The 26689-nt window shown below is 50.1% G+C and overlaps 2 protein-coding genes across 9 annotated transcripts in view; one reads left to right on the top strand and one right to left on the bottom strand.

Annotated features, from left to right (window-relative positions):
- The window catches only part of TVP23A (trans-golgi network vesicle protein 23 homolog A), a 60713-nt gene extending 49012 nt beyond the window's left edge, over positions 1–11701 (top strand). Inside the window, exons 7-8 of one of the 3 annotated variants that reach the window (XM_055365282.2) lie at positions 6106–6311; positions 11615–11701. In XM_055365282.2, coding sequence (XP_055221257.2) covers positions 6106–6311; positions 11615–11687 — 279 coding nt within the window. In that variant the 3' untranslated portion in view covers positions 11688–11701. Of the gene's footprint in view, positions 1–425; positions 557–6105; positions 6312–11614 lie in introns of those variants that run through there. The other 2 variants (XM_031002953.3, XM_031002954.3) reach the window with 2 other exon arrangements.
- NUBP1 (NUBP iron-sulfur cluster assembly factor 1, cytosolic) lies at positions 553–26314 on the bottom strand. 6 transcript variants are annotated; one of them, XM_004057194.5, is made up of 11 exons: positions 26025–26148; positions 25842–25946; positions 22619–22752; positions 17219–17287; positions 14129–14161; positions 13110–13200; positions 11865–12019; positions 8418–8528; positions 8024–8126; positions 1880–1963; positions 553–859 (listed from the first exon to the last, which is right to left on the bottom strand). In XM_004057194.5, exons 1-11 carry the CDS (start codon positions 26041–26043, stop codon positions 801–803), a joined length of 963 nt encoding a protein of 320 aa, XP_004057242.5. In that variant the 5' UTR covers positions 26044–26148; the 3' UTR covers positions 553–800. The 6 variants fall into 6 exon arrangements, with proteins under 6 accessions (XP_004057242.5, XP_018868299.4, XP_004057243.5 ...); XM_019012754.4 differs by lacking the exon at positions 1880–1963 and having other exon boundaries at positions 26025–26114; XM_004057195.5 differs by lacking the exon at positions 14129–14161 and having other exon boundaries at positions 26025–26093.
- Positions 26315–26689: the final 375 nt, after the last annotated feature.

The raw sequence follows: 26689 nt of genomic DNA, 5'->3' as shown, positions 1-26689 counted from the left end.
CAGGAATTTACTCTTCTCCCACGTGGTCTCGGATCCTGTGTGTCTCAAACAGAGCAAGCACCTCATGGCAATGAGGATGATCGTAGAGTTTACATCTGTCCTTCTTTTTTATATAATTAAAAAACCTGAAAATTGGTTTGCATGACACTGGACATTACTGGATATACTGTGCACATATTACCACACAGGGAATTTACACAGACCCCAAATTCTGTCTTACTGGGTGATTCAAGGACTCTTCAAGGGCTTTTTGATTTGACCCAGCTGCGTCATATGCAGTGATTTTAGAACGAAGCCCAGCGTGAGCTCTGTTGCTTTTAGATTTTTCCTCAATCTGAAGAAGAGCGTTTGGACTGTGGTGTTTGAAAACAAGCCTGTGTGTTCTGCAGTGAAGCCGCACACTCACCCCTTTGGTTCTTTTCTAGGCTTTCTTATCTTCACAGGCAGAAATGGCTTAAACGGGAGTTTCTACAATCGACTAAGCTTCCGACACAGCAGAATCCCACGATCCCACAACCCATTTGTTTTTTACGTGAAACAGGCCTCGGGGGAGAGATTTGAGGGGGTTTTATTCTTAAAACGGCACATTTGTAGAGAATGCCCTTTATATATGTTCTAAAGAAAAGTGTACAAATACTCAATGATTAAAGTGTCTCTGACAAAGTGGCTTCGGACCACACCAGCATCTGGTCCCTTTTTGCTGTGACCCACCCCATCCCGGAGCTAGTCGGGTCTGGCTGGATGTGCTGCCCAGTGAGTGCCTCGCTCGGTAACTGCTTGGTCCTGAACATTCTCTCGTTTCAGGAACTGATGAGGTTCTCTTCTTTTGACTGATGGAGATTACAAAACTCTTGGATTCCTGGAAAACAAGACGACAGGCATAGAGTGCTAATGGCTTGTCTACCCCTTGACAGCCCTGTCCTGTGCTGGGGAGGGCTGTGTTTTGACACGGGTGGAATCCTCTGGCTAGTTCCATAAAAAGCCCTGTGTCTGTGATGCCCTGAGTCTTTGAAAGTGACCGGAATACCTCACACTACCCATCTTGCTCATAACCAATGGCTGCGGCCTTCCTCAGACCATCTATAGATGGAGGATTCTGGGAATGCTGTTTCCTTACCCTTGACATCATTCTTCTAGGCAAGTAAAACCCAGCCACAAACTCAGAGACCACAGCTTTAACAAACACTGACACCTCTGCCCTAACTCTGGGGCCTCTGATGGCTGCCACTGGCTGAATGTGGCCTGCACGTGGGTTTGGTCTGGCTCAACAAAGTTTTTATTTTTATTTTTTATTTTTTTTGAGACACGGTCTCACGCTGTTGCCCAGGCTGGAGTGCAGTGGCGCGATCTCGGCTCACTGCAGCCTCCGCCTCCCAGGTTCAAGCGATTTTCCTGCCTCAGCCTCCTGAGTAGCTGGGACTACAGGCACGTGCCACCACACCCGGCTAATTTTCATATTTTTAGTAGAGACAGTGTTTCTCCATGTTAGCCAGGCTGGTCTTGAACTCCTGACCAGCCTCAAGTGATCTGCCTGCCTCCTTCACCCAAAGTGCTGGGATTCCAGGTGTGAGCCACTGCACCTGGCCTTTTTTTTTTTTTTTTTATCAGTTACTTTTAAAAATGAATTACTTTATCTCTTTATTGGGATGTATTTCCTAAGCCATAAATTTCACCCTCACCATGTTTTTTAAACTATGAATTAATTCACAATACTCACACATTGAGAGATTTCTCATGGACTCCTGGCTTCCTCGGCTATGGCGGCCACTCTGTGGTCATCACAGACCCCACCACCCACCTGTCCTTCCACACCCCTGGCTCCTTTATGTTGCTTCCTGCCCCACAGGCATCTGCGTTTAGTACTCATGGAAATACTTACTCTGAATTATACTTCTGTAGGCTAACGTGGCTGGGGAATCTGGGGTGTCAATGAAAAAAGACTGGCCTTTGTCACAATTCTTACCTTAAAAAAGAAACAAACGGAAGACAATTCAGTCCAAGAGGAAAACAGAGTGGCCACAAGATCTTGGGGCTCTTTCCGTGCTGGTGACAATGGGAAGATCTTGAGCCTGCTTCACTCGTAATGAAGAACAAAGTAGAAAAGACCAGTGGGGTCTCAGGGACCTTCCTTCCAGCAGGGTCCCCAGCCAGCATTTCAGCGTGGCTAAATAATCAGGTGGTGTACAGAAAATGCAGGTTCCAGGGCCCTACAGAGAACTGATTCAGCAGCTTCCAGATGGGCCCAGGAGTCTGCATTTTAAGAGATTAGCTTTTGAGCGAAAGGATCATGAATGCACATGGTTAAAAAAGTACAGAATGCAAAAGGATATGGCATAAAAGGCCAAGTCCGAAAAGGGCTACTAGTGTTCTAGGTGTCTTTCCAGAAAGATTATGCGCATATAAACGTGCACGCTCGCATGTGTGCACACACACATACACACACTCTCATATACCTAAAATACGAATGGGAGCACATGACACACACATTCTGCCTGCTGCTTTGTCTGTGTATAATTTTATCTTCCAGGTCATCTGTGCTGGTGTCTATCAGTCTGCTAGTCTTTCCCCGCCATGTGGCCATTGTTCCAGTCCCCTCCTATACACACCCAGGTTTCTCTAGGACCATGTTATCCCAGAGCCAGGTGGACAGGACACAAGGGGCTTGGGGTCATTGGGGGTGTTCTCGCCTCCAGTCTGCCCTGCCAGCCCCCAGTCGTGGGTGGACCTGCCATCAGCTTGCTCTGCCCACTCCCCAGGCCTGAGCTGCTGGCGAAACAGGCAAGTGACTGCACTGCCCATGGCCGGTCACCAGCCTCAGGTGAACCCCAGGAGGGGTTCCTACCTAGTACTCATCATTTCCTCAACTTCACTACTGTGTCGCCCTGTGGGACAGGGAAGTCCAAGTCAGGGAAGAAGCCTGTGGGGAGGGGGTGGTGGGAGATGGGGAGCCCATATGGCCCAGTGAGTCAGGAAAATAGGGTCTAGAGGCAGGGAACATAAGGCCAATTCGCACTTGAGCCATAACAGGAAATGTCCTCTCCATAGGACGTATGCCGTAAATGACTTTGTAACTTTACTTCATCCTTTTCGTTTATATAGGGCGTACCTCAAGTAGAGGGTATTTAAACACAAAAACTCTGTAATGGGGCCTTTGAGCCCCTATTCTCAGGCCCGTTCTCCTCCCACACCGTGGACTTGACTTTCATTTTCAATAAATCCCTTCCTTCCTTCCTTTCTTTGTGCGTTTTGTCCATTTTTTTGTTCCAGACACCAGGAACCTGGACATCCTCCGCCGTTAACGCTGGGACCATGAGACCATGTGGAACTCGCTAGGGAGGCCCCTGAGTGCACGTTCGCTGGGCCAGACCTGGGAGGTTGGGGATCCCAGAATAGTCATGCTGGGGCTACTTTCTGTCCCTGACTTTCACCCAGGTCTCCCTTCCCCAGAGGGCTCCCCAGCCCCCAACACACATATATGCTCTAGTGTTTTCCCATCCTAATTGCATTTCCCCCTGGGCTCCCACCTCTCCAAGAACGGGCAGCATTATCAGAACAGCTGGTGTGAGCACAGCCCTGTTCCAAGAGATCCCAGGCATCCTCTCACCCCACCCTGGCAGATCCCTCTCACTAGGCACCACTGTCACCTGCATTTTACACACGGGGCCATCGAGGCTGAGAGAGCGGAAATGACTAGCCCAAGTCCCACAGCTAGTGGTGGCGGAGCAGGGCTCTGAGGCCAGCCCTTCCTGTGATCCTCAGCACACCGGGGCCAGGACCCATAGCACCAGAGCGCTGGCATCTGTAACTCTTTGCCACCATGTCCCCAGAGGAGACTGAAGTGCTGTCCTCATGCCTTCCTGTCTGTTCCTAGGAAGGTGGGTTTGCCCCCACTCTGTCCCCAGTGACCTTGCCAGATGCGTGTCTGTCACTTGGCCCTCATGCTCCACCCTCTTGGGTGTGTGACAGTGTTAACCACCCCTTCCTTTCTGGCACTCCCTGGCCTTGCTCTCTGTGGCTTCCCCTCAAGGTGAGCTTCTGCAATGTGCCATTTGACACACAGGACCATGCCCACTAGAAGGCACTTAATGTTCTCAGCTCAGAATGAGCCTCGCAGCTGTCACTGGTGGCTCCTCTGCTTTGAAATTAGCTCTTGTGAACCACCTGGAACTTCGTTTCTTTGTGAAAAGTGGCCCTGAAAGGAAAGACCAGGGCCAATGCCAGGGCTTGGTGTGAGGGAGGTGGGAAGATGGAGGTTGGTGGCTCTTTGGAAGAAAAGCCACATCAGGATCTAATAGCCCCAAGGTCACTTCCTGATCTGTCAGACAATGGCAAGGGCAGGCCTGTGGCCGGGCCCATGGACATATTTGGGTGGGTCAGCAAGCATGCCATTTTTAAATTTTTTTTGGAGACAGGTTCTTGCTCTGTTGCCCAGGCTGGAGTGCAGTGGTGTGATCATGGCTCACTGCAACCTCAACCTCCCTGGGCTTAAATGATCCTGCTAACTCAGCCTCCTGAGTAGCTGGGACCATAGGCACAAGCCACCACACTGGGTGAATTTTTTCCTTTTTTTTTTTTTTTTAAAGACGAGGTATCTTCCTGTGTTGCCCAGGCTAGAACATGGTTGTGTGTGTGTGTGTGTGTGTGTATTTAATGGAGTTAGTTGCTATCATTTAGTAATCAGGAGACTTTGGGTAAGGATATAGATTTCTAGCTCTTCATTAAACCTTGGGAAATGTGGCAATTGTGATGGCCATAAGGACACACCTCTTGGATCTCTGGCAGCAGCTGCCATGCTCCAAAATCCACCACCACGTTTGTGTCAAGGCAATGCCACTCCCAGGCTGCTCCTAGCTAGTGACTGAGACGAGCATGGCACTTGGGCAGGCACGCTTCTGGGAGATGCAGCCCCTCTGATGGGTAAGTGGGCTCAGGAATACCCTGGTGGCTGTGCCCAGCTTTCCTCGACAGCAGCCAAGACACTCTAGCAGACTGAGATGCTCCAACAGACTGGCATACTCCAGCAGACAGAGATGCTCCAACAGACTGACATACTCCAGCAGACTGAGATGCTCCAACAGACTGACATACTCCAGCAGACTGAGATGCTCCAATAGACTGACATACTCCAGCAGACTGAGATGCTCCAACAGACTGACAAACTCCAGCAGACTGAGATGCTCCAATAGACTGACATACTCCAGCAGACTGAGATGCTCCAATAGACTGACATGCTCCAGCAGACTGAGATGCTCCAATAGACAAATACTCCAGCAGACTGAGATGCTCCAATAGACAAATACTCCAGCAGAATGAGATGCTCCAATAGACAAATACTCCAGCAGACTGAGATGCTCCAATAGACAAATACTCCAGCAGACTGAGATGCTCCAACAGACTGGCATACTGCAGCAGACTGAGATGCTCCAATAGACAAATACTCCAGCAGACTGAGATGCTCCAACAGACTGGCATACTCCAGCAGACTGAGATGCTCCAATAGACAAATACTCCAGCAGACTGAGATGCTCCAATAGACTGACATACTCCAGCAGACTGAGATGCTCCAATAGACAAATACTCCAGCAGAATGAGATGCTCCAATAGACAAATACTCCAGCAGACTGAGATGCTCCAATAGACAAATACTGCAGCAGACTGAGATGCTCCAATAGACTGCCACACTCCAGCAGACTGAGATGCTCCAATAGACAAATACTCCAGCAGACTGAGATGCTAAAAAGTAAAGTACACTGAGGTGCTCCAGCAGGCTAAGATGCTCCCATGGGCTGAGATGCTCCAGTGGGCTGAGATGCTCCTTTGGGCTGGGATGCTCCCGTGGGCTGAGATATTCCTGTGGGCTGAGATGCTCCTTTGGGTTGGGATGCTCCCGTGGGCTGAGATACTCCTGTGGGCTGAGATGCTCCTTTGGGTTGGGATGCTCCCGTGGGCTGAGATACTCCTGTGGGCTGAGATACTCCCTTGGGCTGGGATGCTCCCATGGGCTGAGATACTCCTATAGGCTGAGATGCTCTTTCGGGCTGATATGTTCCTTCCCCCGCTCCTTCATCATGGGCTAACGCTCTCCCTTGTCATTTTCTCCCACAGATGTTTCCCCTGACAAACGTCCTGCCCACCAATCCCATCTCGGCAGAGCTGAACTGTGGCAGAGGTGCAGGCTGGCAGGAATGGATGTGCCCTGGGCTGCTGCAAGCTCCTGTCCCCAATCACATCCATTCATGCAGCCCAACTGCCTCCAGGGGCCTCAGAGGGCAGCTCTCATCACCACTTCTGGCCACTGCAAAAGCTGCCTGGTGAGTGTTTTATGATGCTGGGGAAGGTTGAGAAAGCAGCTGTACTTTTCTGCATGTTGTCGGGGAAATCACATGCCAGAGAAGTATTGCGGGATGTGGGAATAAGGGAAAAAGGATTTGGGGACACAGCCTCCTGGGCACATGGGGTCTCTGGCGTTCTCCCGGGCTGTTCCCATCTTCAGAGTGGCCCTCGCACCCCACCCCGCAACCACTTTCTCGAGGCAGCTGTCCCCCAACACTGTCCTCCTGGCTCCTGCTTTCTGTATGGCCCCTTGGCAATCCTGTCCATGTCCTGTGGCTTCAAAACTCAACTGCACGGACATGAACCACCTTCTCCTGACGGACCCCAGAACCTGCTGACAACCTGAGCCCCTGAGCCCCTTAGCCGCAGCACCCCAGAGGGCCTGGCCTCCCTCTACCACCCCTGCTTCACTGTCTCTGAGGGACGGACCCTCCTCCAGGTGACTTGTACTGGCAGCAGGGACAACCTTGACCCTCAGATGCCGTCACTTTCTCTCTTGTGTGTGTTCCTTCCTTTCTACACCAACGCCGGAACCCAGGGCCTCATCCTGAACCCCTATCCCAGGGCAGCCACTCCTGTGCCTCCTGTTCCCAGGCACATGACACTGACACTCACTGACACTGACAGTCGTTTCCCACAGGCTCCCATTCTCCCCATGCAGCCCTTCCCCAAGGCTCCCCACGTGGCCTCCAGGCTCTCCACGGGCCCCGCCCTCTCCCCAAGCATGCGGCCCCCACCCTCTCCTGGCCAGGCCATACTTCACCCGCCCGGCCCCTGTCTCCTGTCCCCGCACAGACACCTCGCACTGGCCTTGGTTCCCTGACAAATGGAGTGGAAGTTCCGAGGCATGGGTGCAGCCGGCACTCCTGGATCCCGGCCTCGCCTCCAGCCTTCTCTCTCTGTTCTCCCCTCAGACCTAAAGGCGAGTGCTGGACGCCCCGCAGGAGCCCCACTGCAGGGCCCCAGTAACAGAGGCCTGCCCGGCTCCGCGGTCCTGGGGGACAGCAGCCTCCTGGGGGAGCAGCTTCGAGTGTAGGCCCTGCCCAGCGCCGCGCGGCGAGTGGGCGCCCGGCAGGCATGTGGGTGGAGACGTGAAACCCCGTCCCTCCTTCAGCCTCAGGGCCACTCAGGGAGTGGGCATCTCTTGGGATCCTGGGAGACCCACGTACTTAAGAAGAGCATTTTCTGGGAACTTGGCCCCTGCTCGCAGGCCAGTGATCCGCGTTCCGGTCTGTCCCGGTGCTGGAGACAAAGGGGCCTCGTCTGTGCCGTGCCGGCTTCTCGTGCTGGCTTCTCGGGGCACAGGAGGCCCGGCCCGTTCCTGAGGGATTTTCACCTCAGGCCGCCTTCCTCTGTAAGCTGGACGCCATGCGCATCCCCTGGAGCCGCCCCACTATCGGGCGCCCTCCTCAGTCCCCTGCCACCACCACCCTCACCAACTTCTACCCCATTCTTCCAGGCCTCACCCCTCTGCCTGAGGCCTGCTTGCTCCCGCTACCTGCCCGCAGGGGTCTCGGCCTCTCTCCCGGTGGCCTCTTGGGGTGCCAGCTGGAGGGTGGGTCTGGCTCCAGCGCCCCATTGACCCTCCTCCTTCCATTGCCCCTCTCCGTAGCCGCCCCCTGTTGTGCCCGACCCATGCCTGTGGGGCTGACCGAGGAGTGAGGTCCCGCCCCACACTGGGGTCACCCACCTATGAGTGGATCCAGGGGCACTCTGCCGAGGAGAGGGACCTCCAAGTCCTGGCACATGAGCTCCGCGCCCCCGGTTGTGGGAGGGAATATCTGAGATTCTTTCTGCAAGGCACATTCAAAGGGGAGGAAAAGAAACATAATTTTTTTGCAGAATCACAAGGATGGACCACATTTTAAAGAAACTTAAAAAAAAAAAAAGGCTTAGTTTGAATGTGGAACCCTTAACACCTAAAGAACTTTCCTTTAGTCAGCAGAAAGGGATTTTAATTGTGATTCCACTTCCCAAAATGACGGGGAAAGCAGAAACAGTTTGCAGAGCAGCCTTCCGATCGTTTCCTCAACCATGAGAGCAAGATCTTGTTGGGCTCGCCTGGCGGCCCCGCGCGCCCTCACCTTGCACTTAGGACAGATGAAGCCACTCATGTTCTCCACCACCCCGATGATGGGCAGCTTCACCTTGCGGCAGAAGTTGATTTCTTTCCGGACATCCTGGAGTGACACCTCCTACGAAGGTGAAAAGACCAGTGATTCCAGCATCAAAGTGCGAGAAAGGGAATGTCTGTGCAACCGAGGGGATGGCTGCAATGCAGTGGATCTGCGATCATAAAGCCTTAGAGGTTTCTGCCCTGATAGGGTTTGGCTCTGTGTCCCCATCCAAATCTTAGCTCGAACTGTAATCCCCATCATCCCTACATCCCTACAGGAACAGGCAGTTCCTGGTGGGAGGTGATTGGATCATAGGGGCAGTTTCCCCCATGCTGTTCTCGATAGTGAGTTTTCTGGAGATCTGATGGTTTTGTAAGTGTTTGACAGTTCCTCCTACACACTCTCTCTCTCACTGCTGCCACCATGTAACATGTGCCTGCTTTGCCTTCCACCATGACTGTTAAGTTTCCTGGGACCTTCCCAGCCATGCAGAACTGTGAATCAATTAAACCTCTTTCCCTTATAGGTTACCCAGTCTCAGGCAGTTCTTTACAGCAGTGTGAAAATGAACTAATGTATGCCCTCTGCCAAATCCATATTTATTTAGTGCCTACTAGTGCTAAGCCCTGTTTGTTCAAGGTGCTATTTACTTCCCACACAGCCAAATAGCAAGAAATCAACCTAAAAGAAAATGACTTTTTTTTTAGAGACAGGATCTCACTGCTGCCCAGTCTGGAGTGCAGTGGCATAATCATTGCTCACTGCAGCCTCGACCTCCTGGGCTCAGGCAATCCTCCTGCCTCAGCCTCCGGAGTAGCTGGGACTACAGGCATGTGCTACTCCGCCTGGCTAACTTTTTAATTTTTTATAGAGATGGTTGTTGCCCAGACTGGTCTTAAGCTCCTGGTGTGAAGTGATCTTCCTGCCTCGGCCTCCCAGAGTGTTAGGGTTAGAGGCGTGAGCCATTGTGCCTATCTGAAAATGACCTTTTAACGCATCTACATGCTCCATGTCCCTATACTATACTATATTAAGCCAGTGTGTGCACTGTTTTCTAGACCAGAGCTTGGCAAACCCCAGCCTGGGGGCTGAATCTGGCTGGTTTTATAAATAAAGTTCCTCTGGAACCAGCCATGCCCGTCCCTCTAGGCACCGTCTGTGGCTGCTTCATGCCACAGTGGCACGGCTAAGGGGCTGGGACAGGGACCGTGGGGTCCGCAACGCCTACTTCCTATCTGGCCCTTTACAGAAAAGTTTGCCAATCCCTGCTCTAGATAATTATAAACACAAACAACTGACTAAAAGGAAATAAGGAATACTGCCCAATGTGGACAACTTTGCATTTCCTTCTCAACTCTGAGTTTTTCCAATGTGATTACTGTGTATAAACACTGCTCAGTAGCTCCCTATTTTCCTCAGTTAATGTTATCACAGATCCCTGTGCCCAAGTCCTGCTGTGGCTTGTCACTGTCAGGTGTAGTGACTCCTTAGCACCTGGCGCTTCACCACTCACGTGAGCCCGAAAGGCTTGGCAGCTTTGGGCCTGTTCTTTTCCTGAGATGCCTGTTTGGCTCTTGACACTGAGGCTGGGATGCGGAGGAAGAGGCGTTCAGCTAGAAAGTCAATGGGCTGCGACTCAGTCTCTCATTGCTTTCTTTCTTTTTTTGAGAGAGAGTCTTGCTCTGTCGCCCAGGCTGGAGTGCAGTGGCACGATCTCGGCTCACTGCAACCTCTGTCTCCCAGATTCAAGCAATTCTCCCGCCTCAGCCTCCCAAGTAGCTGGGATTACAGGTGCCCACCACCACGCCTGGCTAATTTTTGTATTTTTTTGGTAGAGACAGGGTTTTGCCATGTCGGCCAGTCTGGTCTCGAACTCCTGACCTCAAGTAATCTGCCTGCCTCGGCCTCCCAAAGTGCTGGGATTACAGACATGAGCCAGTGTGCCCAGCACCAACCACTTTTTAAAAATGGGACAGAAAACATTCCTAAGGACAAATCCACTTTCTCTCCACTGCCATCACCCGGGCCAGGCCATCCTCCCTCCTGTCCAGGGTCCCAGCTGGTGTCCTGCTCCTCCGTGCGTCCCCATGTTGCCTCTCTGCAGGATGCCAGGGTGGACATGAATCTTGCACCATTTTCTGACCCAGACACCCTTCCCATGGCCGCTGGGCCTGCCACTCCATTGGCTGTACCCTCATCCCTGTGTCCAGCACCTGTGTTCCTCAGGGAGCCACAGGGGCCACCAGGGAGAGCCAGGCCTTTTTACTGCCCTGGTGCCTGGCATGTCAGAGTCAGAGCTCAGTGAGTGCTGGATGAGGTGAGACTATGGGTCGTCCTGACTGATTCTGGCCAGTGAGATCAAATCAAACCTCCTTTGCTGGGCTTTCTTAAGTGTGGAGGAGAACGTCATGAAGAGAAGTCAGGCGTAACTGTGGAGATGGAGAAGAGCCCTCGGTTTCTCAGGCCCCTGAGATGGATAGCACCATGGTCCTGCCTGCAGTTGCTCTCTGCAGGGCTTACAGAGAGGAAACTTCTTATTGCTCTCCTCTCAGCTTGGGCTCCCATGGGCCTTGGAGCACAGCCACTAGGTGACTGCTACAGAGGGTTGCTGGGTGTCACTACGGAAGAAGCAAAGGCACCCAGTGGCTTATCCCAAAATCCCTATCTGCACCCACCTGGTTCTGTTGAAAACTGGAGAGATTTCCTAAATCATTCTGGGATGTAAACGGAAAATCCACTGTAGGCTGGGGGACCTGACACATGGACACGGCAAGGCTGACGGGGCCAGGCAGCACAGTATGAATTATAACTGCACTGGTGGTTTCCCTAGTTTCCTCAAGGAAAGTTCAAAAAGCATTCTTGACCCACTATTGTTTAATCCATGGACTAAAAAAAAAACAAATCATTGAATGGTTGTCAGCTGCAAATGTCTAGACCAAAGATGAAGTTTTTCTTATTTTTATCTTTTGAGACAAGGCCTCACTCGCTTGCGCTGCCTGGACTGCACTGGCGTGATCATGGCTCACTGCAACCCTCCTTTCCCCAGGCTCAAATGATCCTCCTACCTCAGCCTCCCAAGTAGCTGGAACTACAGGCGCGAGCCACCATGCCTGGCTAATTTTAAAATATTTTTTGTAGAGATGGGGTTTTGCTATGTTTTTCAGGCTGGTCCCGAACTCGTGGGCTCAAGTGATCCTCCCATCTCAGCCTCCCAAAGTCCTGGGATTACAGGTGTGAATCACTGTGCTGGCTGAAGTTTTTAACAAGAGGTTTCTGCAGATCCACATCGGATGCAGCTGCGGAACACACACTGGGAAGAGCCTTGATGAGACCAGAGTATCAGAGCCAGGTAGGAAAGAAATCTCACAGTGTGGAGCACAGTTTGGACCCAGCTCCAGCTGGCAGCTCGCTCACCTGGGGAGTGGTGATGATCACTGCTCCATCGATGTGTGCTGCGGCCAGGTACTGGACGACCGAGAGGTGTTCATCCGACGTCCCAGGTGGGGTGTCCACAATGAGGTAGTCGACCTCTCCCCAGTCCACATCTCGGAGGAACTGCTTGATCATGCCTAGAAAGAGGAATCCACAGGGGATGCTTACTTTTCCTTTCTTTTCTGTACTTTCAACTCCCTCTTTTTTTTTAAAGGATGGGGTCTTGCTATGTTGCCCAGGTTGGCTCTGAACTCTCAGGCTCAAGCAATCCTCCCACCTCAGACTCCCAAGTAACTAGGACTATAGGGGCGTGCACTGTGCCCAGCTCACGGAGAAGCATGATCTGATCTTTTTGTGCCTTTGGTCTATGCTGTAAATCAGTGGCTCTCAACTGGGAGTGAATTGCAATGTCTGGAGACATTTTGGGTTGTCACAAATAGAGTAGGGGGTGCTACTGGCATCTTGTGGGTAAAGGCCAGGGACACTGTTTAACACCCTATGATGTAGAACATGGTCTACTCCTCCCCCAACAAAGACTTATCTGGCTCAAAATATCAACAGTGCTGAGGCTAAAGCTTGCCCTGATAACACTTTCACATTATTACCTTAAGTCTCAGTACCAGATCAACCTGCTGTTGATCTCACCTCTCTGACCCAAATAAGCCACTATAAAACCATGATAAAAATAATTTCAGGGTTCTATAGCTTTTTTTTTGAGAAAAAGTCTCGCTCTGTCACACAGGCTGGAGTACAAGTGGCATGATCTTGGCTCACTGCAACCTCCGCCTCCTGGGTTCTCCTGCCTCAGCCTCTCGAGTAGCTGGGATTACAGGTACGTGCCACCATGCTCGGCTAATTTTTTATGTTTTTGGTAGAGGCAGGGTTTCACCATGTCGGCGAGGCTGGTCTTGAACTCCTGACCTCAGGTGATCCACCTGCCTCGGCCTCCCAAAGTGCTGGGATTACAGGCGGGAGCTACCACACCCGACCAGGGTTCTACAGCTTTTAAGGAGAGAAAAACTCACAGCAGATATTTATAATTATGTAATGGAAACTGGTATTTCTATTAGCTCTTTTCAACCAGTGAAGAAAGAGGCATGGGATGCTTAAAAATAATACACTGTGAAGTCCAGCAGGCTAAGACTGGCAGGACAGGGAGCAGATAAAGCCAAGAGCCACAACGCTTGTGGAAGAATGTGAGAGACAAAAAAAGGCAGAGTGGCAAACCGTTTTTCTTGGGTCCCCTCCAGATAACAGCATCATCAGGACTGCTGAGCAGGAAGCCCACTGACATCACCCCCAGGTTGTCTTCCACGTACTGCAGAGGGAACAGGGTGAGGGCAAGACACGCTTTACTCAAAACCACACAGTGAGGCCCTCCCCCAGGTCTTCTGTTTGAGCTCTGACTGAAAAAAACATTTTCAGGACAAAACTACCATGTGACCTATGAGCATATTCACTCTTTGCTCCTAAATCATTTTTGGAAAAAAAAATAAAGGGTACCATGTTGGGGGATTTGAAAGAGGCACTGTATGTCCATGGGCTGCAATGACAGGGAACTTAGCTAAAATAAGTAAATGTCATCTCCTTAACTCTTTTATTTTTTTATTTTTTATTTTTTTGAGATGAAGTCTGGCTCTGTTGCCCAGGCTGGAGTGCATGGTGCAACCTCAGCTTGCTGCAGCCTCTGCCTCCCGGGTTCAAGCAATTCTCCTCCCTCAGCCTCCCGAGTAGCCAGTGTTACAGGCGCGTGCCACCATGCTCGGCTAATTTTTGTATCTTTAGTAGAGATGGGATTTCGCCATGTTGGCCAGGCTGGTCTCGAACTCCTGGCCTCAAGTGATCTGCCTGGCTTGGCCCCCTAAAGTGCTGGGATCACAGGCGTGAGCCACTGCACCCTGCCTCCTTAACTCTCTTAACCAGAGATTTACAAACTATGGCCTTCAGGGCCAAATCAGGCCCACCATCTGTGTTTGTAAATAAACTTTTATAGGAATACCGTCCTGGTTGTTCAGTTACATATTACTACTTTTGTGCTACAACAGCAAGGAATGTAGGCCCACATGCTGAAAATCTTTACCGTCCCACACTTTACAGAAAAAGCCTGCCAATCACTGGTTTTAATCACATCCTCTGTGCCTCGAAAAGTACCCTAATAAATACCTATGGACCAACAAACCACAAACCCATTACGTACACACAACCACACACTACTGTGAAAATAGGGCAAAGAGGTGAAAACTCACCACTGGAGACCAGCCTGAGCCACTCTGGTGAACCTGTGTGAACATGAGCACCGATGTTCATTAGTAGAAATCATGTACCCTGGTCACATTTCATGCACAGACAAATTGTACAAAGTAAGACGATGGTTTTTTAAAATATAATTCATTGTCTTACATGGTACCACGAAATTCCTAAAAGGAGGTGAACAGCTAGGGCGTGGGTAATAAAGATGCAACTCAACTCCCTTTGTGCCCTAAGCTGGGTTATTTGGAAACTGTACCTGGGTGTCTAGATAGGGAACCAAAGTTACTCAAGTTCAAATATGATGTTGTGTCTAAGGTATCTTAAAAGAGTCATAAAAATCGGCTGGGGACTGATGAGAAAATGCAGGTACCTGTGGAGCAATGAGGTGGCTTTTGTAAAAGCACAGGAGTGAAGGGAATGAGCTCTCACGAAACAGCTGATTCAGAACCTGTCCCCAGTCAGCTCCAGCCACAAAGGGGAGCTTCCTGGGGCAACAAGATTCAGACCTCTTCCCCCCAGCAGGTGTCCAGCAGCACACAAAGTGCACACTGAAAGTTTAATTTTCTTGATGAAGCCTTACTTTTCTCAACAGATTTACTGAGACATGATTCACAGACAATATGACTCACCCATTGAATGAGTGGCTTTCTGTACAGTCACAAGCGTGCAGCCATCACCACAATTTTATTTTTTATTTTTATTTTTGAGATGGGGTCTTGCCCTGTCGACCAGGCTGGAGTGCAGTGGCGTGATCCTGACTCACTGCAACCTCCACCTCCCAGGTTCAAGTGATTCTCCTGCCTTAGCCTCCCAGGTAGCTGAGATTATAGGTGCCCGCCACCATGCCCAGCTAATTTTTGTATTTTTTGTAGAGACGGGGTTTCACCATGTTGGCCAGCCTGGTCTCAAACTCCTGACCTCAAGTGATCCACCCGCCTTGGCCTCCCAAAGTGTTGGGATTGCAGGTGTGAACCACTGTACCCAGTCACCACAATTTTAGAACATTTGCCTGACTCTTAAGAAGAATCCCTATACCCCTCAGCTGTCACCACCTCCCACAGTCTGTCTCACATCCTCCCAGCCTTACAGGACCCCTAATCCACTTTCTCTCACTGTGGACTGACCTATTCTGCACATTTCATGTAAGTGGAATCACACAACATGCGGTCCTCTGTGACTGACTTCGAAGTTCTATTAAAAGACACCCAGCCAGGCACAGTGGCTCACACCTGTAATCCAAACACTGCGGGAGGCTGAGGCGGGAGGATCACCTGAGGTCAGGAGTTCGAGACCAGCCTGGTCAACATGGTGAAACCCCAACTCTACTAAAAATACAAAAAATAGCTGGACGTGGTGGCGTGTGTCTGTAATGCCAGCTATTCAGGAGGCTGAGGCAGGAGAACTGCTTGAGCCCGGGAGGCGGAGGTTGCGGTGAGCCGAGATCGCGACACTGCACTCCAGCCTGGGCAACAAGAGTGAAACTCTGTCTCAATAAAATAAATAAAATAAAATAAAATAAAATAAACCCCACAAAACCATTCATTCCTATTTACACTCGTTTGCTAAGTCCATTTGTCTTAAAAGAGGGGTAAACAGGATGATCCAATAGTGCAGGAGAAGAAAATAGGGAAACTTCTATTTTCTTTTATTTTAAAATTTTCTGTTTCTATGAAATAATTACGTGTGATGACAGTAGCTTATACCTTCACTGCGGCGTGTGCTACCAAATCCATTGGGGTATGTAACCAAGCCTCACGGGGTGACATCGCTCTCCTTCCCTACTCCCTCGGAAGCAAACCCCAAGGCCTTAGAAGTGCCTGCAAGGCCGGCCCCATCTGCTTCGGGCCTCCCTCCAGCCCCTCCGGTCACTCCACTGAGGACACAAGGACACCTTGTGTCAGCGGCCCATGCAGTTGCTCCCTTAGCCCAGAATGCCCTTCCCCCAGCTCTCCCCTCCCGTCATCCTCTTCTCAAATGCCATCCCTCAGTGAGGGCACCTTTGACCACCCCTCAGCCCCTCTGACTCTGCCCTACTCTCTATCCCCTCACTCTGGGTTGGTTTCACATTATCTAGCATCTGCCTTCTCCCACCCAGACAGGGGTCTTCATGGACCTTGTTCACCACTGCATCCCCAAAACAGGATTAATGCATTCCTGGCACTAATTAAAGAAAGAACCAATCTTGAGACTCTCGGGACATCCCAGCACCCCCAGCCCCAGCTTCCATGCACTGCCCTTGGGGGAATCCTCTCTTGGAGAGCTTCTTGCTAGCAAGAAGAGGCCAGCAACTACATAGACTGCTACAGCCCTGCCCCCAGCCCACATTGCTCACCCGCCCTGCAGTCTCAGTTCCCCAGGGGAGACCACAAGGGCAGAAATATTCCCTTGCTTCCAGGGTACAGACCCCTAGCAAGCCCTGGTCTAATGTTCCCAGTCAGAGCTAAATTTCCGTGTCTTACTTCTGCATTTCACTGGCTGTTTCCCTTCCCCTCTGAGGAGGCATCGAAACCAATGCTTCTGCAATGGTGTAGACAGACTTCATATACAATCCCGCCCCTCCCCCGCCAAGACTCACAGTTGTTAAAAGTAGACAGATGGACTACTGAGCATGTATCTGAGCTCCTCATGTCCACATAAACATTTACAGGCCAGGTGCGGTGGCTCACGCCTGTAATCCTAGCATTTTGGGCCTGTAATCCTAGCACTTTGGGAGGCTGAGGCAGGTGATCACTAGAGGTCAGGAGGTGGAGCCCAGCCTGGCCAACATAGTGAAACCTCGTCTCTACCAAAAATACAAAAATTAGCTGGGCATGATGGCACACCACTGTAGTCCCAGCTACTCGGGAGGCTGAGCACAAGAATCGCTTGAACCCAGGAGGTGGAGGTTGCAGTGAGCTGAGGTTGCAACACTGCACTCCAGCCCGGGCGACAAGAGTGAGACCTTGTCTCAAAAACAACAAAACAAAACAACAACAACAAAAAAACATTTATGGGCTCCGCATGCCTCTTTGTTGAGGTTTGACAGTTCAGTGCTACAGAGTTTGCCTTAAGAGAATAATTTCCTGAGTTCTGTAACCGGCTATTACCTGCTCTCCTTCCAATCCCATTATCTTGGGAATCGATGGCCCACATATATCGATGTCTAGAAGAGCAATCTGGAGACAAGAAGAGACCAAAGCGGTTATATAACTGAATGCACACACCCCAGATACACACAACTGGGAGGGGAGCGGGGTTAGAGGAAAAGGACAGGGGAGAAGACAGAAACTGGGTTAAACTTGGAGCCATCAGATTCTCCTGAGGGAGAGTCCTAACGCTGATCTCAAGGTTCATAAACACTGATGCCCCCATTCCCCTACCCCTCAGCCTGGCTGAGCTCCTCAAGGGTGATCTTACAGACCTGGCTCTCAGGTCACTTGGAGGCTCGGGCTCAGACCCTGTTTACTGAGCCCTGGTTGGAGGAGACGGGGAAAGGGGCCTAGAGCCTTTTTGGCTTGTGTGACAGAATGGATGGAACAGCCAAGAGACAGCAGTGTTGGAGCCACCCTAAACAGCTCTCTTTTGCTCACCCCTCACCAAGTCTTGGTCTCTGCATCTTAAATTTTTCTCAAACTCATCCTATCTTGTTCATGAGTCTCAGATACAAGCCAAATCTAGACTATTTAAGCAGAATATGAATGTATTAAAAAATATTGGGGGCTGGGCGCAGTGGCTCACGCCTGTAATCCCAGCTCTTTGGGAAGCTGAGGCGGCCATGTGCCTAGAAGGTAAGTATCATTATCTCTGGTTTACAGAGGAGGAAACTGAGGTTCAGAGGGGACCAGTTCAATAAGCAGGGAACAGAGCTGGGACATAAACTGAGGTCTTTCGGCCCCAACTGGGGCTCTTTCCAGTACACCATGGGCCTGCTGTGGAGGACCAGAGTGGAGCCTCTAGCTGAACCCTGACCAAGCCCTGTTTTCCTCTGATCCTGAAGGTGAATGATGGTTTAGGCTAAACTTACAGAACAGAAACTTAAAGTAAGATGGAAACCTGGAAAAGCTCTTTAGTTGTGACTCAGGTGCAGCTTCAGGCAACCCCTTCCACCCCAAGCCTTCCCCTCTGATACAGGAGGTCTGAGACGGCCTTCAGGAACCTTCTGAGAACAGGGCTAGTATTCATCTTGAAAGCTGCAATGATTCGGATCCAAAGTGCTGCACCTCCGCGTCACTTTTTAACTTGCCCTGAATTAGATTCTTGCCGCCCTCTTCAATCCTCTCAACAAACCCAGCCTCCTACTTCCTCAGCACCCAGCGCTGTCTCAAACTTGTGCACGGGAAAACGCCATCCACAGACCAGCGCTGGCCTCAGGCGCCCTCTATGGCGCCATCCGGGGAGAACAGCAGAGCGACATCATCGGAAAACCTGACTTGCTCTCTCCGGACCTTGATACTTGGGACTAATGTGTCAATGATCCACGGGGAAATGACACTATCACTATGACTGTGACAGAGACTTTCCTCGATACTCTCAGGTTTCTAGCGACTCTGTCTCCATGCCCTTCCTTCAGGGAACAATTTAATCAATTCCCTTTAGAGGAATTTCACTCCCTTGGGGAGTGAATCTTGAGCGAAATGATGTAAGGATATGAGAAGCAGATCCAGCGCACTCTCTCACTCCCGTGGCAGGCCCAAGAGGCTGTAGACAAGCTCCTGCTACCCAGATGGCCAGGATGGCCCTGGGTCCTGTCTGTTCAGACTTCCTGTTGATCTTATTACTACCCCAAAATCTGTCCATTTAATTTTGCTTAGGTTAGGCCAGAAAAGCAAAGCTGAGAGCAATGCGCCTGCGTTCCTCCCAGCAGGACCTCTGGCCCTGTGTTTGCAGCTGATGGGAAGAGGCCGCGTTTGCTGCAGAAGGTGGAGATGCTGCAGGGCTGTCGGGACCCAAAGCGTCTCCTTTACTCAGCACCCTAAACTGCCCCTGATGAGGAGGGTAGGGGAAGAGGGATTTAGTCCTAACTTTTAGTCCTTGCACAAGTTGCTTCTGCTTTCGAAGCCTTGGCTGTCTGGGCTTCTGATCTGTGAGACAAGTGCTCCGGGGTCATCAAGGCCCCTCCCAGCTCTGCAGTCCCAGGACCCAGAGGAGGGCCTCGCACACTCAGTCCTGAAACACCTAGTGCTGACCTTGTTATGACAGTTTGCCTTTCAGATCACAAAGATCATAAATGTTTAATTTATGGTGGCTGGGTGCGGTGGCTCATGCCTATAATCTAGAACTTTGGGAGGTTGAAGCAGGCGGATCACCTGAGGTCAGGAGTTCTAGACTAGCCTGGCAAACATAGTGAAACCCTGTCTCTACTAAAAATACAAAAATTAGCTGGGTGTGGTGGCACACGCCTGTAATCCCAGGTACTCCGGAGGCTGAGGCAGAACTGCTTGAGCCCGGGAGGTGGAGGTTGCAGTGAGCTGAGATCATACCACTGCACTCCAGCCTGGGCAAAAGAATGATACTCCGTCTCAAAAAAACAAACAAAAAAAGTTTAATTTATGGAATTTGGTGACTTGTTATTTATTCATTGTTTTTGAGGTAGAGTCTCACTCTGTTGCCCAGGCTGGAGTGCAGTGGCATAATCACGGCTCACTGCAGCCTTGACTTCCCAGGCTCAAGTGATCCTCCTACCTCAGTCTCCTGAGTAGCTGGGACTACAGGTGCTTACCACCACACCTGGCTAACTTTTTTTATGTTTTATTTTTTATAGAGACAGGGGTCTCACTTTGGAGCCCAGGCTGGGAGTCAGTGACTTTTGCAGTGGAAGACAGTGTGTGACTCTTGGCTGTCTCATGGCTCAGGCTTATGCTACAGAGGCTCCTTCTGCCTTCACCACAACTTACACACTCCCTGGGCAGCCTGTGACACGTCAGGGGTGTTTTCTAATTCTGCTCTCTCTTGATCCAAGGACCTTTGTGCCAATGAGATGACAGGCACCTGCCTGCCTCAAGCGCTAACATGGAATGGTCTTGCATAGAGTTAGAGCCAAGCTTCCACCAGATGGCAGGCAGAAGAAGGTCAGGGCATGTCCCACCACCCTGCTGGATTTAGGGCAGGGAGAAATCTGTGCTGCTTGACTTTAATCAAGACATATTCAGCATTTTCCATGTGTTGACACTTTGCAGATAGTGATGTCACTGTCATGAGTAGGTCTGCCTGGGGAAAACACACTTTCCTAAATGCTGACTTCTTTTTTTTTTAAACCACCACTGCATAAAGAAATACAGCTGATCTAGCCATATTTCCACACTGAATGGTGTGCTTTCCTTCTGTATATTGCAAAGTCTAGACAGGCATGCAGCAAAGACTTCAGAACGTAATTACATGAAAGTGAAGGATGTAAACAGTTGTCTACTCACAAGTGGTTACTTGCAAGTGGTGAGATGAAAGCCCATCTCCAGTGAGCTGTTTAGGAATATTCCTGACAGCTTCGAAAAGCGAAGATTCTTCTAAATGATACAGACAATCTGAGAAAGCAGATTTCTTGGCCAGCCCACTAAGCCAATACAGATTTGACCCTCAAATGGCAAGAGATCGCTGACTCACACAATGACGAATCAACGTGTGTGTGTGTGTGTGTGTGTGTGTGTGTGTGTGTGTGTGTGTGTGTCTGTGTATCTATCTATATCCTTTTTTTTTTTAAACGGAGTCTTGGTCTGTCACCCAGGCTGGAGTGCAGTGGGGCAATCTTGGCCCACCGCGACCTCCGCCTCCTAGGTTCAAACGATTCTCATGCCTCGGCCTCCCGAGTAGCTAAGACTACAGGCGCGTACCACCATGCCCATCTAATTTTTGTATTTTTTAGTGGAGACAGGGTTTCACCATGTTGGCCAGGCTGGTCTCAAACTCCTGACCTCAAGTGATCCGCCTGCGTCAGCCTCCCAAAGTGCTGTGATTACAGGTGTAAGCCACCATGCCCTGCCCAACAAGTGTATTTTGAATCTGCCCAGTACTATACCTTGGGTAGGCTACAAACTCATCTCTAAGGCAGACATAATCATCATCCCTTCATATCCAGAGAGTGAAATAAAGTAATAAAAATGGTGGCCATCACAGACCTTTACTGAGCATTTACTATTCGTCAGGCCCCGTGCTAAGTGCTTTACATGTGCCGTCTCACCCAGTCCTCGGAGTCCCATTTTATAGATGAGAAAACGGAGGCAGAGTAAGCCTGGTAACTTGCCCAAGGTCACAGCAGTGGTGTAGATGGAGCTGGGACCTGAGTTTGGGCTGTCTGACTCCAGAGTGTGTGCTCTTAGCGACCCACAACCCCTTTTATTAAAGTTGAGATCCAGAGGGCAGCAGTGGGTAATCTGAGTTTTCATGCTCGTCTGTATACATGGGTGGAAATGAATAAACTCATGTAAGGGCCAGCAAAAATTTTCCACAAGGGCCAACAGAAAATATATTATTAGGCTTTGTGGGCAAAATCAAGGATCATATGTAGGTACTTAGGTACTAATTTAAAAATTGCAATTTTAGGCCAGGCGCGGTGGCTCATGCCTATAATCTCAGCATTTTGGGAGGCCGAGGCAGGGGGACGCCTTGAGTTCAGAAGTTCAAGACTAGCCTGGGCAACATGGCAAAACCCCATCTCTACAAAAAACACAAAAATTAGCCGGGCATGGTGGCAAGCACCCGTAGTCCCAGGTACTTGAGAGGCTGAGGTGGGAGGATAGCTTGATGAGCCCAGGAAGTAGAGGTTGCAATGAGTCCTGATCATAGCAATGCACTTCAGCCTGGGCGACAGAGTGAGATCCTGTCTCAAACAAACAAAAAACATTTCAAAAATGTGAACATTCTTAGTTCAAAGGCCATAAGGCAGGAGATGGGCTGGATTTGGCCCACTGGCTATAGTTTGCAGGTCCCTGGCTTAGAGAAAAGCTAAAAGGGGTTAATAAAGAGGAAAAAGAAGCGTGAATGTAATGTAATAAACTATCCACATGCAAGGACAGATGTACATCTGCTAGCCATTTTCTTGGCTAGGGAATCCAGTGAAATGCTTCATTTGACTACTGGGCATTTCTGTGCTCTCTGCAGGATTGAGATTCCAAAAAGGCCAATTCAACTTAGTCTAAGGAATCATTTTTTTTTTTTTCTTGGACAGTCTCATTCTGCCGCCCAGGCTGGAGTACACTGGTACAATCCTGACTCACTGCAACCTCTGCCTCCTGGGCTCAAGCGATTCTCATGGCTCATCCTCGTGAAAAGCTGGGATTACAAGCCTGCGCTACCACGCCCAGCTAATATTTTGTATTTTTAGTAGAGACAAGGTTTTGCCATGCTGGCCAGGCTGATCTCAAACTCCTGGCCTCAAGTGATCTGCCCGCCTTGGCCTCCCAAAGTGCTGGGATTACAGGCATGAACTACTGCGCCTGGCCTAGGAATCAGTTATTTAGTAGCCATCACGACCCTCAGACAAAATGAGCATCTCCCAGTGGTTCCTGAGGTCTCACCTGTGTGTTTTCATCCTCTGCTAGGCCATGGGCAAGGTGGGCGCTGAATGTGCTTTTCCCAACACCGCCTTTCCCAGACAATACCAAGATTTTGTGTTTTACGGTCTTCATTTTCTCTTTGATTTCCTCTATAGCTGCAAAGAAAACCAAAGTTCAGGGGATGAGGTCCCACACCAAACCTTGAATGTCACTCTTCCAGTCAACTAGAAAGAGCTAACTCCTAGTCCTAGTACTAGTCCTGGGGCTGTTTAAAACGATCCTCTGAAATACCTCTCAGACAATGGTAGAAATAAGTGCTAGGAAGAAAATAAGGCTATTATCACACTTGAAGGTGTCTCATTTATTGGTTTACACGTTTGTCTCCCCCAACTAGAACATACTCTCCACAAAGGTAGGAACTGTCTGAAGCTTTCAGTGCTGTATTCCCAGCTCCAGAAGAGAACTTTGCAAACAGCAATGGTCACCAACTTGGGGACAAAATCCCCCAGAGACATTTGGTAATGTCTGGAGACACTGTTCTTTCTTTCTTTCTTTTTTTTTTTTTTTTTGAGACAGAGTGTTGCTCTGTCGCCCAGGAAGGAGTGCAGTGGCGTGATCTCGGCTCACTGCAACACTGCCTCCTGGGTTCAAGCGATTCTCCTGCCTCAGCCTCCCAAGTAGCTGGGATTACAGGTGCCTGCCACCATGCCTGGCTAATTTTTGTACTTTTAATAGAGACGGTGTTTCTCTATGTTGGCCAGGCTAGTCTCGAACTTCCAACCTCAAGTGATCCACCCACCTTGGCCTCCCAAAGTGTTGGAATTACAGGCGTGAGCCACCACGCCCAGCCTGGAGACACTTTTCATTGTCACAGGAGAGGTACTGCTGGCATTTAATGGGTACAGGCCAGGGATTGTGCTAAATGTCCTACAATGCACAGGACAGCTCCCCCACAACAAAGAGTGATCCTGCCCCAAATGTCAACAGTGCTGAGGTTGAGAAACTCTGATAGACAGCAGGCACATACTAAGTATCTGCCAATGAAACTATCTTATTTCAAATCCTTAAAACAATACACGAGGTATAAAGGAAATTAAAAAGTCTCATGACTGGCCAAACTCAAGTGAAAGTTAAGCCTGGAAACCTCCCAACACTGCTGTCCTCCTCCCCATCAACAGACAGCTGTTACTTCCCAACCTTGTGTCAAAGCATTCTACATTAACCAGACCCCTGCAAAAGGCCAAAGGCCCCATGCAACTCCTTTGTGGGATGACTGCCCTCACAAGTTGCTCCTAAGGAACTTCTTTGCTGGCCCCTAAATCTTTGAAGATGAGTATCCTCCCATAAACAAGGACATATCAACTGTAACTTTAGGACTGTAACCTCAGTCTAACTCCTTCCCTATTACTGATGTCTGTTAAACGCCACACTGACCATGTCCATTACAAGCTTATCTTCCCACATGCCAAAGATGTGATGAGATCAGTCCTTCCTCTCCTACCCTGAGACGTCTGCCTAATTAATTCTTCCTTTATTCCCTCTTTTGAATGTTTACTTTATTTTCTGTATAGTGTAGATATACTGGGCATGAATTAAAACCTCACAAGAATGTAACTACCTGCCACAAGGCCTACTGCACTTTTTCCTGCATGCTTTTTCCCCTTTTAATGAAATATATAAACACAAGCCTTCTGGAACCACTCCATCAAGCACAGGCCACAGATGTTTCTGTCACTTGTATTTTCCAGGGCACGCCCTCAAGCTCTGGCCCAATAAACCTCCACTGAGGCTCAGTTCAGTCTCTCCATTGCATTGACAGAGGTAACTATTTTTCTCTTCATTTTTTTTTTTTTTTCTTTGAGACAGGGTCTCACTCTGTCATCCAGGCTGGAGTGCAGTGGCACGATCTCAGCTCACTGCAACCTCCACCTCCCAGGTTCAAGTGATCCTCCCACCTCAGCCTCGAGAGCGGGCATGCACCACCATGCTGGCTAATTTTTGTATTTTTAGTAGAGACAGGTTTCACCATGTTGGCCAGGCTGGTCTCGAACTCCTGACCTCAAGTGATCCATCCACCTGCCTCAGCCTCCCAAAGTGCTGGGATTACAGGCGTAAGCCACTGCACCCGGCCTGTCTCCATTTTTGATGAGGAACCAGAAGCTCAGAGAGGTTAGGACTGTTGCTGAAGGTCACACCGCATGGATCCAAGAATCAAATCCAAGTCTCTCTCTGAACTCCTTCAAGATTCTCCCCCTTGGCCAGGTGCAGTGGCTCACGCCTGTAATCCCAGCACTTTGGGAGGCCCAGGCAGATACATCACTTGAAGTCAGGAGTTCGAGACCAACCTGGTCAACATGGTGAAACTCTGTTTCTACTAAAAATATAAAAATTAGCCAGCCGTGGTGGCAGGCGCCTGTAGTCCCAGGTACTCGGGAGACTGAGGCACGAGAATCACTTGAACCTGAGAGGTGAAAGTTGCAGTGAGCCGAGATCGCACCACTGCACTCCGGTCTGGGCTACACAGCAAGACTCTGTCTAAAAAAAAGGGGGGAAAAAAAAGAAAAAAAAATATTGTCCTCCTGCCTCCTGCTTTTTAAGGTCCTTCTGAGCAGGCTCCCTGGGTCCTCTCCTCCTGGAATCTGTGCTTCACAGCACTTAAAGCTGTGGTGGTTTAGTTGCTAGCTCACGTGTTTGTTTCCCCTGTAAAGCTAAACTCCACTAGAGCAGTGACCACGCCTGATCCCCAGCTGTGTCCCCAGGACAGCACCAAACCTACGAGGCGATCAACACATTTCTGCTGAATGAGTGGGAGAATCACTCCTCAAAAGGAAGAAAATTGTGTCAAGAAAGTAGCTGGCAGAGCCAGTATGTAAGTCCGAAGACCCCCCGACTTCGAAGCTTATCCCGTTTTTCTCTGCGGTCGGTTACTGTCACTCAAACCTCTGGCCCCGACCCTCTTAATGTCCCTTTCGACTCCGCGCCGGTCAGTCTCCACCCTCCATCCGCGCCAGGTCCTTCGCGCTCGCCTTCTAAAGGCCTCGTTCCTGTCAGTCATTCCAAGCTCCGCCCTCACCCTGCCCACTTTCCACGCCCCGCCCCTTCTGGGCCCCACCCCTCTCCGAATACAATACCTTCTAGCCCGCCCCTGTCATTCATTCTGCAGATCCCGCCCCCTCCCTCCCACGCCCCGCCTTTTCCGGGCCTGCGCCTCTAAGTTCCTGTTGAGGCCTTGCCCTTTTCTCACCCGGGTCTGGAGTGGCCCCCGCTCCAGAAGCGCACAGCCGCTGGTTGGGGCATCCCTGACATGAAGCCCCTCTGCCCGCCTGGGCGCTGTCGGCCCCTGGACAGTCTGCGCAGAGACAAGACCACAGTTAGAGCAGCTCGCGACACTTTCGCCCCGCCACCCACGCCCCCTCCGCGAGCTCACCGTGAGGCACCTCCTCCATTCCGTCGCCTTTGCCGCCTTCGTGGTCACCGGAACCCGCTGTCGGAACCCGCTGTCGTACATTTCCGCCTTGTGGGCACAATCTGATTCTTCGGCCGCGCGAAATAAGTCTCGGAAAGAGGGGGCTGTGCGCACGCGCGAACCTTGGGCCGAAAGACTGGGACTCACGTCTGTTCCTTTTCAGAGATTTCCTATCATAAATACTTCTGCAGTGCATCTCTTAAGAACAAAGGCATTCTTCATGACCTCAGTGCCATTTTCATACCCAAGAGATTTAATATCGATGCAGTACTAGCCAATGCAGTATTAGCCAATAGACAGTTTATATTTCAATTTCAGTTGTTAGACCCCCTCCCCTGCTGGATTCACTCACTGCCTGGAGTTACTTCTCTTCGGTCTCCTTTAATTCAGATCAGTCCTTCCTTTTTTAGGGGGAGTCTCATCACCTTGATAATTTTGACGGGTCCAGACCAGTTGTCTAATAGAATATCCCATATTCTTGATTTGTCTAATCCTCCCCTCCCTCTTGCCTTGTAATTAGATAAAGGTTAATTTTTCTTTTTTCCTGCAGAACACACTGGGATAATGTCAATTTGTCCCGTTTTTGGTAATGTGAAGCTTGATCGCTTGCTAAAGGTGGTGTCTGC

The sequence above is a fragment of the Gorilla gorilla genome, chromosome 18, assembly GCF_029281585.2.
Source record: "Gorilla gorilla gorilla isolate KB3781 chromosome 18, NHGRI_mGorGor1-v2.1_pri, whole genome shotgun sequence".
In the NCBI taxonomy this organism is placed as follows: domain Eukaryota; kingdom Metazoa; phylum Chordata; class Mammalia; order Primates; family Hominidae; genus Gorilla; species Gorilla gorilla.
This window is presented reverse-complemented; position numbering and strand designations above follow the sequence as displayed.

What these genes read in the sequence shown, in the direction of transcription:
- NUBP1 (XM_055365280.2), bottom strand. Translation starts at nt 26,259, where the DNA reads ATGCACTGCAGAAGTATTTATGATAGGAAATCTCTGAAAAGGAACAGA. An exon ending in GGGGGCCACTCCAGACCCGG is followed by an intron (nt 22,753 to 25,841) that starts GTGAGAAAAGGG and finishes TTTTCTTTGCAG; the next exon opens with CTATAGAGGAAATCAAAGAG. An exon ending in TGATCATCACCACTCCCCAG is followed by an intron (nt 8,529 to 11,864) that starts GTGAGCGAGCTG and finishes TCACCTTCGTAG; the next exon opens with GAGGTGTCACTCCAGGATGT.